At 37.2% G+C, this 17,500-nt stretch overlaps 1 protein-coding gene across 1 annotated transcript in view; it reads left to right on the plus strand.

Annotated features, from left to right (window-relative positions):
* Positions 1–1,961: 1,961 nt before the first annotated feature.
* AHR (aryl hydrocarbon receptor) overlaps positions 1,962–17,500 on the plus strand; it is a 49,346-nt gene continuing 33,807 nt past the window's right edge. Inside the window, exons 1-2 of the mRNA XM_028118834.2 lie at positions 1,962–2,683; positions 11,675–11,862. Of these exons, the coding sequence (XP_027974635.1) occupies positions 2,619–2,683; positions 11,675–11,862 (253 nt within the window). The 5' untranslated portion in view covers positions 1,962–2,618. The remainder of the gene's footprint in view (positions 2,684–11,674; positions 11,863–17,500) is intronic.

Below are 17,500 nucleotides of genomic sequence, written 5' to 3' on the forward strand. Positions count from 1 at the left end.
TTAGGTCCATCATCTTCTGTTTAGCTATTAGATATTATATATTGAAATTCTTTGGGGCCTAGTCCTTCTTTACTAGCATATATTTGTATCTTAAAATCTCCGTACTCTGTCAGCTAAATGCAAATGACGTCTAAATTTATGTCTCCAGCTTATCCTGACTTCTCTGAGTTACAAACTTGTGTATTCTATGGCCTACCTGACATTTTCCCTTAGATGTCTCAAAGGTACCTCAAACATAAGAGATCCACGCTAAATTAATAATTTCCCCCAAAGTACATGCCATATCACATAACCAGATACATAGCCCAGAAAACTATTATTAAGTTTCTGATACATCCTCTTCCCTCACTGTCATATGTCCACTCTATCCTCCAAGATTTCCCAAATATCTATGGAATCTATTCAATTTTCTTCATCTCTACCAATATCTCCACTGTAGTATCAATAACTGTCATCTCCAGAGTAGTCTAGTCTTTCCTAGCAGTATTACTTCCATCCATTCCATTCTGCTCCTCCCTCTTTAATCTGTTCTACACCCGAGATATGATGATATTTTTTAAACACAAATTTCACCATTGATGCCCTGAGCTTATTTCAGTCCCTCTTACCTGCCAAGCTCCTTCCCACCAAAGGGATGTTGCTTGTTGTTTCACCGGCTTGGGATGCTCTTCCCCTATTTTCTCCTAGATAACCCTGTTTCTCCTTCAGACCTCAACTCAATTACCACTTTTTGGGAAAGCCTATCTTTGCCTTAATGAGTAGGTCAAATTTACCTAACAGATTACAATATTACACTATTCTTGGACATTTGGTACATTTCTGGTTTTGTTTACCATTATCTCCCCAGTACTAGCACAATTCCTGACACAAATTCCTGTTACCCTCAAAATATCTCTTGAGGAATTAATGTATGGAGAGGATAATATCAGTTTAAGAATCCCAAATAGTATGCCTTTGGAGTTTCTATTTCTGTAATTATTGAAGGATAAGGTGGAGGGAGATGAATTAGGGATATTGCAAAGAATAAAATGTAATAGCATTTGCTGTAATAATTAGATAGAAGTGGAAGGGGAGTTGAAGATGTTTCATCTATTTGTTCTTCATTCTCTGTCCTACTGCCACTTCCCTGAACTTTGACCTGGACTATTTTAACAACTCTCTTACTACTCTCCCTGCCTCCAGGCTTACTCTCCTGTAATCCAGTTTGCACTTTCCTCCCAGAGTGACTTTTCCGAGACACCACGCTCACTTTCCTGCTGAATACCTTTAAAACGCTTCCATCAACTACAGGATAAAATCTAGACTCTTCATCAAGGCTTTGTGATTTGATCCTAGAATTCCTGAACTTCACTTCCAGCTCTTCTCTCCAATCATACCAGACTACTTATTATCTGCAAATACTCCATGATTTCCTTATTCCTTGCTTCCTTTCCATCCCACTGAAATCTGACTATAGAGTAACGAAGTTATTCTGGCTGGGGAAAAGATATTATATCATCTAGTATGGAGACAAAAAAAAAAAAGGCCAAGGAAATTCTTAGCCTTCAAGTTCAACTCATATGTGGCCTCCTGAATGAAGCCTTCCCCTCTAGGAAAATATTTAGAGTCCCATTGGTTATCTGCCAACTCGCTGTAATTCCTAGCCAAAAGTTAGCTGAGTCACTCTTACATAGGTGAAGTTAAGCTCACTATTTGGCATGTCTGTCCTTGAGCTACTGTAGCTACAAAGAGTTCGTCTACTACGTAATCTGTCGTCACACCTCTTTTCTGGACTGGAAATGTTTCCACAGAACCCACCCTCTGACCTCAAGAAGATGGCTACTGGCAGGGAAGGGGGGGAGGGTGCGTCGTTACGTCTTCCGTCATCACGCGCAGGGAGGGTGGGGCCCTCAAGGGAATGAAATGGAGGGGCGGGGCCAAGTAGGACGGGGCGGGGCTACGACATGCTGGGCGGAGCCGGAGAGGGGTCGGGGGCGCTTCTGCTCTTCAGCTGGTGTGTGGCACGGCGAGAGGCTTCGCAGGGAGAGTCCACTCGACGCTCGGTCCGGAGAATGTAACCAGGACCACTGTCTTAGACCAGAGGCAGCCGCGTAGCCGAGCGGAAGCTGGTGCGGCCGGAGTCCGAGTGCGGCCGGAGTCCGAGTTCTGCAGGCGGGAAGCACCCGGGATAGGGGAAGCCCCAGGAGCAGCGCGGCGGCGCCTCCCTTACCCAAGGGGCCGAGGCGACGGTCACGGGGCGCGGCGCCCCAGCGCGCGACCCAGGCCAGGATTCCAAACAGGCAGCCCAGGCTCCTCCTCCGCCCGGGCCGCCTCACCTGCGGACAGCGCTGCGCTGCCTCCGCCGGTGTAGACGGCACCTGCGCCGCTTCGCTCACGGGTCTCCGCCCCTCGCCCCTCAGCTCCGGGCCTGGGCAGCGCACCTGGACGCGTGGGGCTGCTGGAGCCCCGGCTTGAAGCGCGCGGCGGCTTCGCCACCGCCCGGGGAGGACGCAGGTGGAGCGGGCGTGTCCTCGTGGAAGCCGGCGCCGGCCGCTGCGGTCGTCCCGGTCGCTGCCGGGTCCCGGGCACCGGGCATTCTGCGCCCGCTCCCGGGGAGGAGCCGCCGCCGGCTGGGCACCATGAACAGTAGCAGCGCCCACATCACCTACGCCAGTCGCAAGCGGCGGAAGCCGGTGCAGAAAACGTGAGTGTCCGGAGCGCGTCCCCTGCACGGGTGCGGGAGGTGGCCCTACCCCGCCCCCAGATCCTCGCCGTCCAGAGATTAGGTTCATTCCCGACACAGCCTGTGGAATCGAGATTTGGAGGCCAGTGGAGAGACCCAGGCCTTGGATTTTTCCATTTTTAATTATTGCATTTAAAAAATTGCGCCCTCCCCCTTACCAGTCCCCGGCGCACAGGCACCCTCTCGCATCCCCATCCTTCTGCCCCTCCGTTCTCTTTTCTGTGGTCCTAGGTTGTTGACAGGTCTAACCTGCCCTGTGGGGCTGGTGGATTAAACCGCCTTGAAATCCCCTTCCACTTTTAATATCCTCATGGGTTAGGTTAAAGGACAGTTATTATTCTCATTCCTTGGTAGGGCCAGATGTTTTAAAGAGCTAAACACGTGCCGTCTGCAAGAAAGGCTCTGAGTTCCTGTGAAGTTATTTTTTGGTCCCTGCAACGGGCTTTCGGCTGCGCTGCCATTTACTTATTTGGCAGTAATTTTGTAGCGCTCAACGTGATCACATAGGTAAAATATAGAGAGGTGGTAGCGAGGATGAATGAGTGTGGTGGACAGGATACAATGGGGGATTTGTATGTTAAGCCACCCTTTTGGGGAACTTTCTTACACTTTTGAGGTGGTTTTGGGGTCTGTGAATTGAAAGATTTGAAGCTGGAATTATTGAAACGGACGTTTGCATTCTTAGCATCTTTCTTTAATTACCTTTTCCCCCTACTTCAAAGTTTTGTCAATTCTAATAGAGTGATTAGAAACTTAGGTATTTGGTTTGTTTTGGTGAGATATTTGTGTAAGATGGTAAATACTTCAAAATAATGTTTCAGAAAAAAAAAATCTCTGCTTGACACAGATTGACTGCTGTGAGTTGGCTGTACTCGTGTGTTTATTACTAATGATGATCTTTGAGTTATTTAACATTTTTCAAATTTTCATAAACCATTTTAAGAACATAAACGTTTACTCAGCACAAATCAGAAGTGTGCGTTGTGCTTAAAACTCAATTTAGGTCATTAATCCAGATCAGAAAAATAACAGTTTAAAATTTGGGTTTGGAACCACTAACTGGATTTTTCATTATTTTCATTATGTTTCATTATTCTGGAGTTTTAATTTCCTTTTGGAATTTCACTTGTCGTAGTTCTTCAGATTTAGAGTTGGCATTAACAGAGGATATTAACCTATAAATATACTGATTAAAATTTGGAAGTCTTATCCTGCAGTGTGGCTGACATTAGGAATACTGTCTAGTCAGCAGTTTTCTGTCTTGGCAGTTCTGTGACATGCATTTTGTGGAGTGGTTTCTTATATAAAAATGTATTTGCCTGACTTAACCTTGCCCTTGATGGTTATTTAAAACTGAGAGGTATCCCAATTGCCTATTCTATGTATTTATTAATACAGCAGTACACGTAGCATAATATAAAATAGAGATATCATGGGTTTTATGTGTATGGTTAGAAAACTTGAACATCTCCCTGATGAATTTTTAGATTTTAGTAATTGTTGTAACAAAGGATCTAGATGACTTTTTTTAAAAAAATCAAAAGCCTTAGTATTGTATTCATTATGAAGTTTAACAACTTTGGCTTTAACATTTTACTAAAGATCTTCCCTTTAAATATATTACATTTTTTATTTATATAAGATGTACCTTTCATTATTTTATCTTATCATTTTAATATACTTCCTAAAACTTTTTAGTATATTTGTATTTAATAATCTCTCATAATATAGTATAATTAAAGCATTTTCCACATTCACCTTCATTTTATTCTGGTTAGGATAGATGTTTATCAGATCTTTGTTGAGCATCATGCATTGCTTCTCGTCATGTAAATACCTTAAAATGTCACTACATTGCTCCCTAAGGAAAGCCTAGTACTGGCATTTACAGAATCACGTGATTTTGATTATAAGTTTTTACCTGAATGAAAAATGGTTTACTTTATAATGCAGTTAATCAAAGTTCATTTTAGGAATGTGGCCATTAAACCTCATATTGAGTTTAATATGAATTTTTACTTACTAGTTTTAGCTAATGAGGTCTAAAATATGCCAGCATTGTCAGAAAAATACATCCAGTCTGAGCTGAAAATGCTATTGAGATCTATTTAGTTTTAATCCCTTAAGTGAGAGTCATTTTATTTTAAAGAAAAAATGTTCTATTGTAATTATAGGACTGTTACTAAGACATTTTAATATACAGTTCCATAAAATTTTGGAATCAAGTAGGTGATAACTTTAACCTGAAGCTCTTCCAGTCCATCTTCAATTAAATATATTAAACAAGATAAACTCCCCCTAGTGGCAAGTCTACATTGAAAGTTACCTATTGGTAGGAAATACAACTTAAACTGTTAAATTTAATCCCACTAAAGTATCTCGTACATAGTAGATGCTCAGTAAATATTTCCTTTCTTTTTGGAGTAATTAAGTTAGGAAATAAAAGCATCCGAACCAACCTTGCACCAGACCCATGTTCCTAAAGGAATTTAAAAAAAGATACCCTTAACAATGGATTCTTTTGTAACTTTCCTTGCTGTATATATAATATATATAATGTATATATAATAACCCTGCTTGGAAGACAAACAATTTTTTTAACTTAAATTTTGTTCCTGTTTTATTTTCTTTGGAGATGAAAGTATTTTCATTTGCTTAACTTTGCTTAATTTGCTTAGTTAATTTGTCTCATGAAGATAGCTGAAAAGAACACTATTGAATTAAACAGAATCTTTTTTTCCTAATGATACTAACTTTGTATATATTTTTATAGTTTTTAAAATTTTATTACTACAGAGAAGGTTTTAGTGGTACTTCGATTTACTATATTTCCAGAAAGTTATTACTGATTGTTGGTAAGTAATAGGCGTTGAGTAAATAATATCTACGCTTAAAAATGATAATCACAGTAATGGTGGTCAAGATAGCTACCATGAAATGTCAGAACTGGTAATAACTTCTCAGTTTTAGATGATCCTGTTTCCTTTATTAACATATTCACAAGGTTATATAATATAAAAGAATGGTGTTTCTTGCTCTATTTGCTAAATTGCTGCTCTATTTAAGTCCGGTGAACCTCATTTACATAATACTAGTAGAATAAAATTATGTATTGTTTTACTAAAAATGTTTTATATAAATGTACTATGATACCATTCTAAATAGCTTTTAAAATAAAAGGATAAGACTTTTGAATTACATAATTTTTGCTTCACCATCATTTTTCTTTCAATAGTTTAACTTAGTTTGTACATAGTGACTGTAAAGACTCTTGCATACTGGAACTATGAAATGAGCAAGTGAAAGTGTTCAGTTATCAGCATTTATGAAAAATAAATGGCAAAAAGAGGAAAAAGTGAGAAATAAATTGAAAGAGCATTAGGTCTAAACTAAGGGATGAGATCTGGTTTCTTTGCTTTTGTAGATCTGAGCAAGTGATTGACCAATAAAGCAGGACAGTCAACACCTACACTGCCACTTTCACAACTAAAATTAACAGAACAAAAGCTTTTTATAAACTGTAAAGGTTGTTAATGATATAAATGAAACAGAAACATAAAGTCTATTCTTTAAATAATTTTAGCTCACATTATCACAGAACAATCAGTTCTCCTGTAAGAGGCAGTATATGATTAGGTTCTCAGTATGGTTAGCGCTGAAATGTGCTACTCCACTGACAAACTTACATAGTAACGTGCTTAGCATTGTATATAATTAGGACAGTTGCTTAGAAATAAATACCCTGCCAATCTCTAACAATAGTGTCTTCCTACTTCCACACTTCTTTTAAAATGAATTTTTTTGCACAGTGGTTTAATTAAAAAGCTACTGTTTGTTAGTACTTACTGTGACATTTGTTTGCACAGTGTTTTATATACATCATTTTATTTTATTTGTATTATGGTTGTATGAAAGGTATTATGTTTTCTCGATGGAGATCTGAGGTTCAGATTCAGCATTGTCAGGTAATAAATGAAAAACCTGAGTTTGAGTATCAGATTTCAGGTCTCATGGCTCCGAAGCTTATGTTATTAACAACTTCACAATATTGCTCAGGTGAATAAGTTTAGTGATACATATGGCACACCTCTATTTTAGGGATTTTCTGAATGGCCACTGTTTCTACTGAAATAGTGTTCTGAAGTAAATGATTTGCCATTTCCCAGACTTGTGTTTAACTCCACACTTGCATTCATGCTCTTTCCTCTTAGTCTTTTCCTACAATTTTCCTGATTTACTACCTCCCTCCCTTCCTTTGAAATATTGTTTTCAGTGGCTGCATAGTATTCTATTATGTGAATATGCCATAATTTATTTAACTGTTTTTATTTTGGGGGGTAAATTCTGTTATTTCCAACCTTTTAATACTCTATCTAGTATTTCAGAGAATACCCTTGAGATACATGAGTTTCTGTGCAAATCTTGTTTCCTTAGGAAGAATTCCTGTAAGTGCAATTTGGAAGTCCAAAGGTATATGTATACTTTTTTTTTTTTTTTTGGTATATGTATACTTTCAAGGTGGAGCCAAATATTATGCTCTGAAACATAGTGTCAGATTACTCTACAGAAAATTTATTCCTATTGGTAGTATGTGAGAGTGCCTGTGTTCTTGCATTTTTGCTTTAAAATGTGAATTGCCAATTGCATAGGCAAAAGAGGGGGGGTAGGTAATTGAACCTCAGTGTTGGGATTGTGAGTGTATATGTGTGTGTTGTTGTAGTCCTAGAAATAGTAATAGTGTATCTACATCAAAAACTAAGGGTGTATGGTGACTAACATAACCTAACAAAACAAAACAAAGTTAAAAAAAAGATAGCGCTCCTACTGGCATTGGACATGCTGCTGGGCTTATTAACAACAGTGCTTAGAGCATGCAGGGCTTCTAAAACCGAAGCATGGCAGGGAGTCAGCTTGAGTCTTGATTTCACAACAATTTTGATTTGCAGGTTGGGACAAGGTTTCTGAGGTAAGGTTTAAAAGAAAACAATAAATTGCTCCTTTGCTTTATCAACATCAGTGGTCTCTCTATTTCAAGAGGTATCTAACTTTGGATCTCCCAAATCTAATCTTACAGGGATGTTTGTTTATATTTCAAATGTGGCTTTTCATTTAAATAGATGGTTGGCAGTATAGTTTGGCATAGATTTAAAGGCAATACAAAAGTAAAAGTACTAGCATAACCCAAGTTGAGTATAATTGATGTACGTCTACTTTGTATTTATTATGTGCATCTTTAAAATGTATAGATAAGGATGAAATATTTTCACAAATAGTTCTGAATATTTCTTTAAAAATCAGTGAAAAAGCATGTCATGTCTTACTTTAGCTTTAACAAACAGTGGGTTCGAAATGCCATTCCAAATGGACACTTCTCAGCTCTGACCTTACTTAATTTTTCTGTGCATTTGATTTTGTTCTGTAAACTTTAAAATATTCTGCCCTGGTTCTTTTCCTGTCTTCTTCTATTTCCTCCTCTGTTGTCTTTGCCTGTGCCTTATCCTCAGCCTTATACCTAAATTTGCTATCACCAAGGTCTGTCCTCAAGTGTCTTTCTCCTTGTTTCATGTACCATCCGTTAGGAAATAGAGTTGCTACCTCAAGCTACAAATTTCAGTCATTAGCAACCTCTCCCTCACTCAGTGTTTTCCTCTTCCATACTTCCTGTGTCCCATCAGCAGACATTTGAGTCTTGGTATGTAGCAAACTTGGTGATAGGCACAAAGTGCTATGTTGAAACATATCATGCCAAGACTTACTATTACTGCCTTTGGTCAGGCTCTGATAACTATTTTTCTGAACACTTCTGATCAGCAAACATTAATTGAAAGTCCACTCTTTGTCAAGTACCATGCTGAGCAACAGAGATACAAAAATGATCAAAGTTACATAGTAATAAGAACAACAAACAAGTATATGTAATACCGGTTATGTAACTTAGGAAATTTGATCTCATGCTAAATCTCCCATAATATGCATAATAACACATGAGAGCTGTGGGCAGTTTGATGTTGTGCAAAGAAATGGTTTGCTCTAGCTTGGGGTTGAATACTGCTGGGAGCCAGCACAAAATAGGCAACAGTACCACATGGAGGAATATCTTGAGTGCTCTTTTTCCTATGGTGATTATTTCTCTGTGGCCTATGAGCTAGTCTTGCCTCAGTGTTTGTGTTACTGTCTTCTCCCCGATGTTTTATAATCATTACTGGAAAGCTACCAAGAGTGCAAGATTTCAGTTTCAACTTATTAGAAATGCTATCTGCACAGGATATTCCTTAATGGAATCGTTGTATAAGACATTTGCATACGATGCATAAGGCACAGAAGTAGTAGAGGAGGAATCCATTGTGAATAGGGCAGGGAGGACTTTAGAAAAGGAATCTAATTGAGCTGGGCTTTGAAGCTGATGCAACAGAACAGGAGGATTCTGGAGAGTAACATGTATGAAAGCAACAAAGTATGTATTGGTTACGAAGTAATTTCTTCCCTTTGGAGTATATGGGACAGGGAAGGGTTTGGTTGGAGGAATGAGGCCAGAGGAACAGTTAGGGGGTCATAAAAGATCCTGAAGCATTTTGCTTGCTAGGTTAAGGAACATGGACTGTGCAGAGCCCCTGAAAGGTTTGAGTCAGAGGAGGGACATAGATTTGTATTTCAGAAAGAAGTGCTAGGTTCAGTGAGAGCTGCCCTACATTTCATCCTCTCCAAAGCCGGAGTCAGCTTAGTAAAACACAAGACTGGTCATGTAAATCCCAGCTGAAAGATGACTCCCAGATACTGAAGTCTAACTTTATACCGTTTCTGTGGGGAAATTTGCTGTTTCCTTGGTCTTAACCTTTTTTTCATCAGACACCCACATGGCTCACTCTTCCGTCCTATTTAGGTCAGTGCTGCAGCATAACATCAGAGACCCTTCCTGGCTATCAAAACCAGCACCCCTGTCACTCCTTAGTTCCTTATCTTGTTTATTATTTTTCTTCTTAACACTTACCAGCCCCCAGAGTCTTTATTCACTCATTTATTTATTTATATGTCTTCCCACTGAAATGTAAGCTTCATGAGAACAGGAACTTTAGTATGTATTGTTCACTGCTGAGTAGTCTGTGATTGGCCCATGGTAGGCGTCACTGTTTGTTGCAAGAATGTGGCCTAACCAGCTTCCCCCTTCTCCTCTCTCTTTTTCTCTATGCTTCCCACTCCACACAGGGGACTTACCACAGTTCATCATTTCTCAGTCCTGCCTCCTCCTGAAATCCCCTTCATCTTAAAAGGCCCATCTCAGATACCACCGTGTCTGTAAAAATCTTTTTTCAAACCTTTGCTCACATACTTGGCTCCTGTAACACTTCTTGAATATGTAGGAGAAGAATGTTTTCCTAGACTACCCAGGACACGATAAGTGCAAATAAATATTTGTATTAACAAGTGATTAATCAGTAGAGAATTATTCAATGAGGCAGACACGCATTATAGGTAACTTTTGAATTCAGTTGATTAATTGAAGAAATTTAAGATGAATTTGATTATAAATGCAGTATGATTAGGGGAAAATTGCTAGAGAAATAGTCACCAATTTCTGTTAAGTATGCAGTTATACAAACAGTCTGGAGAGAGTACCTGATTTGTTTTGTATATACGCCATACACTTTACCAACTTATTAAGTCTTATTTTTGTAAAAATAACATGAACTGTAATAAAAATAGAAATAGACAAGTTCTAGAAATTACTTGTTAAGGACAATATAAAAACATTTAAATTTTATATTGACTTGTTACTTCTCTACATATAATATTGAAAACAAAGTATCTAGAAATATTTTGATTAAATCAAATTAATAGCACTATACTCAAACCAATTTCTACTTTTAATATACTATAATTTGAATTGTCGAAAATGTCTTTTTCTTCTCAATAAAATTGGGGGGGACTCTTTGTTGTAAGAATACTCTGCATAAGTTTTTATTTTTCTGGCAAATGGAAAGGTACAGAAGCATGACCTACTTTGCTTTATAATATCTTCTTTATATTTCAGTATGGCGTGTCTGGTGATCTGTCAATTCACTTTAAATAATGGATTTCTGCTGTGAAAATCCTGGCTAAGGTCTTTGTGTGAAGTTATCCAGTTTCTCATTTCTAAGCTCAAGTTCTACTCCTAACCATAAATATCTTTCCTCTCATATGAAAATCATGTTAAATGTTGGGGTTTCATTGAATTTCCTAATTGAGACATTAACTATGAAAGCTAATAATTAAGTAGAATTATTGACTGTTCCTAAAAGCAAAATTTGCCAGTAATCACCGTTAACCTCTGATATCTGTCAATCACCAAGTATAAATAACCAACGTCTTTTTTTTTTTTTTTTTAAATATTGGAGGACCCCATTAGATGCTGAACAACCATCTGGAGGTACCAGAAGGGCTTTGAATACTTGCCACTGACAGGATGAAAGTGTTAACTAGAGGAAGCTGGGGGTGATAAAGATAAGCTTTTTATTTAGGGTAGCTCTTATCTATCTACATCATAAATGATTCCAAGATGCTTCTTGTAGAAGATAGCAAAAGAAGCACAATTTTCACATTATTTATTGCAGATTTCTTTTTTTTTTTTTCCTTTCCCTAACAATGGCTGGGTTTGAAGAAAAATCCACTAGGGTTTGTTATTGGGAATCATGATACCACAAATGTATGAAGTAAAGGAAGTAAGAGGTACATAAGATGTACTCAGCATTTTCTTAAGATGGGTCCATAAGCTTTTAGTAAAACATGATGAAGACTTTTACCCACTCCCTTGTTTTTCTTAATTAAGATACGAAAGGAGCGTTTTGAAAGGATTTATGTTAACTTGAAGTAGATTTTAAGTGTTTGTTTTATTAGAGAAATATTTGAGGAGCTACAATGCAATATTTTTGCTTTATGTATTTTAAAGTATTTTGTGGTATTTTGTTTGTTTTTCAGTGTCAAGCCAATCCCAGCTGAAGGAATCAAGTCAAATCCTTCCAAGCGACATAGAGACCGACTTAATACAGAGTTGGACCGTTTGGCTAGTCTGCTGCCTTTTCCACAAGATGTTATTAATAAGCTGGACAAACTTTCAGTTCTTAGGCTCAGTGTCAGTTACCTAAGAGCCAAGAGCTTCTTTGATGGTAAGAAGATTCGCTTATTAATGTATAGTAAAATTTAAGTAACAAAGCCAAACTTTTGGTATTTCTAAAAACAAATGTTCCAGATTCGTTCATCAAAAAGATGCTGCCACTTAAATGACGTGTGGTGTCATCCTTTGAAAATCATCTTTTTGAACATTATGCCCATATTAAGTAGTCAATTTACAGTTCTACTTCTTCCAATTCTATTTTTGAAAGTTTCTTTCTTTTTTTTAATGGAATAAAACACATATACTATAACATATTTTTGCTGATTTCCTTCAATATGATTGTGTAGATAGTTCATTCTTTAAAAATTATGTACACTTCTACTTTATGTTAACTGTGTAATTTACTTCAGGAAAATGTACTTAAATTTTTTTTCCACCAGAAAGGGTATTTTATTGTAGAAGTCAGTAGCATTGGATTTCACCCTCCATTGTGCCATGACAAACTACTCGATTTTAACCAAACCAGTTAGCATCCCTGTACCTTGTTTTACTCAGCCCTGAAGTTAGTGATTTGAGCTAGATGCTGTTATCTTTTAACCATATGTTATTTCATAGTAATAAAGTATTTTAAATGGAAGTTTTTGTTTGAAGATAATGTTTCAATGTATCTTCTCATGTGAAATAATTACTCAGTTTCTTCTTTTATCTGTTTATATCTCAGAAATAGATTTTTTTCAGGAAATGTTCAGTCTTTTAAAGATATCATGTTATTTTACAAACAGCAGTAGAGAATTAATGATAAAACCTCAGTGGCCTATGTCAGTGCTACTCAAACTTTAAGATGCTTACAAATCACATAGGGCTCTTGTTAAGATGAAGGTTCTTATTCAGTAGGTTTAGGTGGTAGCCAGAAATTTTGCATTTCTAACAAGCTCTCAGACAATGCTGATAACTGCTGCCCTAGACATATTACAGATACTTGAATTTATCATTTTTGTTTAGAATTTCACAAAACAGTTATTTCCCTTTAGGTTTATATTTAAATGGTTTGATTGTTTAGTCTGGGCATTTTTTTTCCTTTGCTTGCTGTGTATGTTCTTTATCTTCGATAAAAGCTATGTCGTTTAACAGTTGTGATTTGGGCAATATACATTGATATGAGGATGATCATTTCAGGGAAAATTATATGGTTCAGGGTTCAGAGTGACACTTAAATTTTTTCTGATCTATCAAGTCTTTGAGTTTCCAGTTTTCATCTACACCAGATCCTTCATCGTGGAGATGGGTTATGTGGTATTCATTGGTGTGCATGTATGTTTATCAACTAAATAATCATTTTGTGATAGAGCTGGAACTAGAACCCCAGTTTCTAGATGCCCTATGTTGTTTTTCCTCACCATATCTCAGTTACTTCTCTCTTCTAGGACTCATTTTTATAGCGCAGTCCTGAAGACTTTCCTCCGATCTGTGGTTCTCAAAGTGTAGTCCCCAAACAAGCAGCAATAGTGTCACCTGGCAACTGGTTAGAAATGCCAGATCTTGGGCCCCACCCTAGACCTGCAGAATCAAACTCTGGTTGAGTGGTAGGGTTAGATGCATGTGGCCGTTTGGGAGCCCCTATTGTAGTCTGTAACCTTGAGGCCACTCCGGCTTTGTGGAATGCTGTCCCGATCCTCAGCATTTGTTCACATGCAGTGCTCACTGCTTGACCTTCCATAGGGGAAGGGAGGGAAATCTGAAGGGGGAGAAATCAGAGAGGGAGATGAACCATGAGAGACTATGGACCCTGGGAAAATTTAGCACATTCTAGGGCATGTTCCTCTTATGCTGATTCTGTGTAATTTCTATGTAGAACCAAGGAATGTGTATTTTCCATATGCATCCTAGGTGAGTCGGAGGCAGTGATTTAACTTGGGTTTGATTATGCCTGAATAACTTAAGATTGTTTTTTCTTTGCCTTCAGAAGGACAAATCCAAATGTACAAAATTTTAGGAAGACTATAAATGTTTTGCTTAGGTTTCAGTGGGAGTGCATACCCTAAGTAGTTTCTTAGGTTGTTCAATACAGGAACAGAATTCGATGGAAGGTGAGGGAAATAATTAGTAGAAAAGATCCCATAGTCTTCTCCAGACCTCCGTGATCTAGGAAGGCAATGCAACATTTTGAAAGGACAGAGACAATAAATTTTTCAAGGTAATTCCTGAGACCTGAACAAATACTAAGTGCTGCAAACGAGGAGACTTGGAGCATGTTGACTGACAAGGATTTTTATGTGCAGTTAAAACCACTCTCCCGCTATTAGGGAAACAGTATAGCGAAGTGAAGGGAAGCTCTAAGTGAATAACAGGATGCAAACAGGGGGTGTGTGAATTCCTGCGGAAAGAACAATATAAACGAGTAATCATACAATCTTGTTAGAAAGGAAACTCAAGTTTTACTGTAACAATAGATATTTTTCCAAGAAAATACATCTATTTATTGCGAGTTTAAATAATCCAGGTTGGGTGGATCTTCTTAAACTCTGAAGCCATGACTACTGCTACGGTTGTCTGAAAAGAGCATTTAAGATTTAAGCACACTATTATTTATCCCTTTCTAATTAATCAGAACATTCTGAAATATAACTTTGAAGTATTTGAACAGGACTAACTATAGTTATTTTTCAGTTATGGTAAAGTTAGAAGCAGTTTCTTCGACAGTAGTAGATTAAAAGTATTTTATAATAAATCTTGTAATTCAAAATTGCACTTTATTTAAACACAGGGCAGGTGCTGAATTCACAAAGAAGGAAAAGATTTCTGCTCTCTGTAGTTCTAATAGTGTCTCAGCAACTGTGACAAAGGTAGTATGGGGATCCTTTAAAAATGTGCCTACTCAATATTATTAATGCAACACTTAAGGGATCATTTCCAAGGGAAGTAAGAAGATTTGAAGTTTTATTAGATACTAGTTGTGGTTTGAACTGAAGAAATAATTGAAAGAATCTTTGGCTGTTTAATCCTTGAAAACTCTTGACCTGTATATATTCTAGACAATAAAGAGAACTGTCAGGGAATTATTTTTTACTTTGTACTCTGTGTATGCCACAGATGAAGTAATCATTATAAAAATTTTCATTTTTATATTATAACGCTTTAGTTTTTCTAACACACTTAAAAGTACTATATATTGTCTATTTCGCTAACTACAATGGAAACTCCTTGAGGATATTATGTGTACTGCTGTATCTTAAGCACTTAGAACAATGTCTGAGCCATAGCAGGCAGTCAATAAATATTTATTGCCTCAATTTCACTAACTTATATCTCAAAAACAATGTAAAATTCATGTTGAAATTCTAGATTATGTTTTTCAAAATACAGTTCTAGAACTTACTTTAAGATGTTAATAGTTTGCTTTTTCCAGATAATCTGTTAGTAGCCAATTATAGTTGTTGGTTCCATCAGTTATCTTATTTTCTATCTATAAATAAACAGATGTGAAAAATATTTTATGGAATTATCGCAGTAAAATTTTGTACGTGGCCTCTGGCTGGCTCATACAGTGAAACATGTACAAGTATTTAATGATGCAAATGGAAAAGCTACATACATCTTTTTAGGACAAATTAGTATCAGCTGCACCATTCTCAAATCAGTACTGCCCTTTGCATTCGTTAGCTATCTCTTTGCTCCTTTGCCTTCTCTTTACGGGTATTATCTTGTTCGTGGTTCACTGGTTGTTTTCTTCTTTGTTGGATGCTCCTTTTGTACCTCCCAGCAGTCCGGCAATCTTGGTACTTTTAAAATTTTCATCAGCATAGATGGAATGTGCACATAGACTATTTTTTTTAAAAAATCACTCCCTTTGTAAATTTGATAGATTAAAAATTCTAGAATAAGTTGATATTTTATTATTAGTTTCTGCACAATGCACACATGTAGACATGTTTTAAGATTAATAACTGCAATATATTAATAATGAGAGACTAATTAAAATAGTAAAAGCTGTTTAAGTTCTATTCATTTTTCACAGTAATATTGCTCTTCTGTGTTACCTTCTCTTTTCCCCTGAAGACTTCTCAAAATTATGTATTTTTGAAGTTTCTCTGTAGAGTCTGTAGTGTTTTTAGAAAATAAATACCCCAAATCCAAAATTGCTGTTTTCTGATGTTGGTGATTAAACATGGTAAAGTGCCATTTTTGCCTCTCAAGACAGATTAAATCAGTCCAGACCTGAGGACAGTTAAATGACCAAATGGAGCTGTGATCTGACAAGTCAGTTGGATTTAGGTTCTGGAAATACAGACTGAACACCTAAAATCTTTAACATTATGTTCAGACTTCTTCACCACATTCTAGAATATTAATATTAAACCTTCCTTTGTTAATTAAAAAGAAAAGTGGAGCATTAAAGTCACAAAATAAGTTTTGTTTTGTTTTTTGCACAAAATGGGTATTAAACTCAAATACCATGTTACCTCTGAGAGGGAAAATAACTAAAAGTTTAAATAACTTAATTACTATGATCAATAATAGTTTATTCTGGGAGACTAGGATTTGGGTGGTTACAGCCCAGCCTCTGAAATTGGTTGATATGAAGGGAAAGGCTTGTTTCCTACCCTATTGTGTCTTTTAGTCCCAGGTCAAACAGCGGACATTGGGCTTGTTGACCAATTTCTGAATCCGTATAGTAATGTTTTACCCTTAGTAAGAGTAATTGCAGCATATAAAAAAACTTGAGTTAGATTTCATTATCACTTTTTATTTTATTTTTAAGATTTTATTTATTTATTTGACAGAGAGAGAGACAGCGAGAGAGGGAACACAAGCAGGGGGAGTGGGAGAGGGAGAAGCAAGCAGGCTTCCCGCGGAGCAGGGAGCCCGATGCGGGGCTCGATCCCAGGACCCTGCCGAAGGCAGTCGCTTAACAACTGAGCCACCCAGGCACCCCTTGTTAGCACTTTTTAAAACACATATCATTATGTAAGTGTTGTGTTTAAATTATTTTACTTCTGGATGGCATCCCCAAATTTAAAAACATGGATATGATTAATTCATATCTCTGCTGAGACACAAGTATCTAATGAAGTAGAAAAGCAGAAAGGTTTTCTTTCAGTGAGGCAATAGTGGGGATCAGGGGCATGTAGTATTTGTTATTTCAATAAAATATTCATAGTACATATTACACCACTAAAATATAATTATTAACTGTGAGGTCTTTTATTTCCTCCATTATATCTAAGCCAGGGTTATTCTTTGTGACATCTTTATAATTGAGATCTATAAATTTAATCTGTGGAAAGGAAAACTTAGAAACAAGAAAGAGATGATTTTGTCTAGATTTTAGGAAGCCTGACAGAAGTGAGTTTGGGGATCTGAGTTTCTAATTCCCGACTCCTGCATTATGCAGCTGTTAGAGGGAACAGTTTCTGGTTAGTTCAAGAACTAAGTAACATAGGGCGGCTTGGTGGCTCAGTCAGTTAAGCGTCTGCCTTTGGCTCAGGTCATGATCCCAGAGTCCCAGGATCGAGTCCCGCGTCCCATTGACCCTCTCCCCTCTCGTGCTCTCTCTCATGCTCACTCTCCCTCTCAAATAAATAAATAAAATTAAGAACTAAGTAACATAGGGGAAAATCTGATTCTTGAACCATTACACATACTTAGAACAATCACCGTTTTAATAAGTGTTGTAATATTTACATACTGGA

Source organism: Eumetopias jubatus, unplaced genomic scaffold (genome assembly GCF_037043125.1).
Source record: "Eumetopias jubatus isolate StellerSeaLion01/CBP00866 unplaced genomic scaffold, mEumJub1_p1.0 scaffold_14, whole genome shotgun sequence".
NCBI lineage: Eukaryota > Metazoa > Chordata > Mammalia > Carnivora > Otariidae > Eumetopias > Eumetopias jubatus.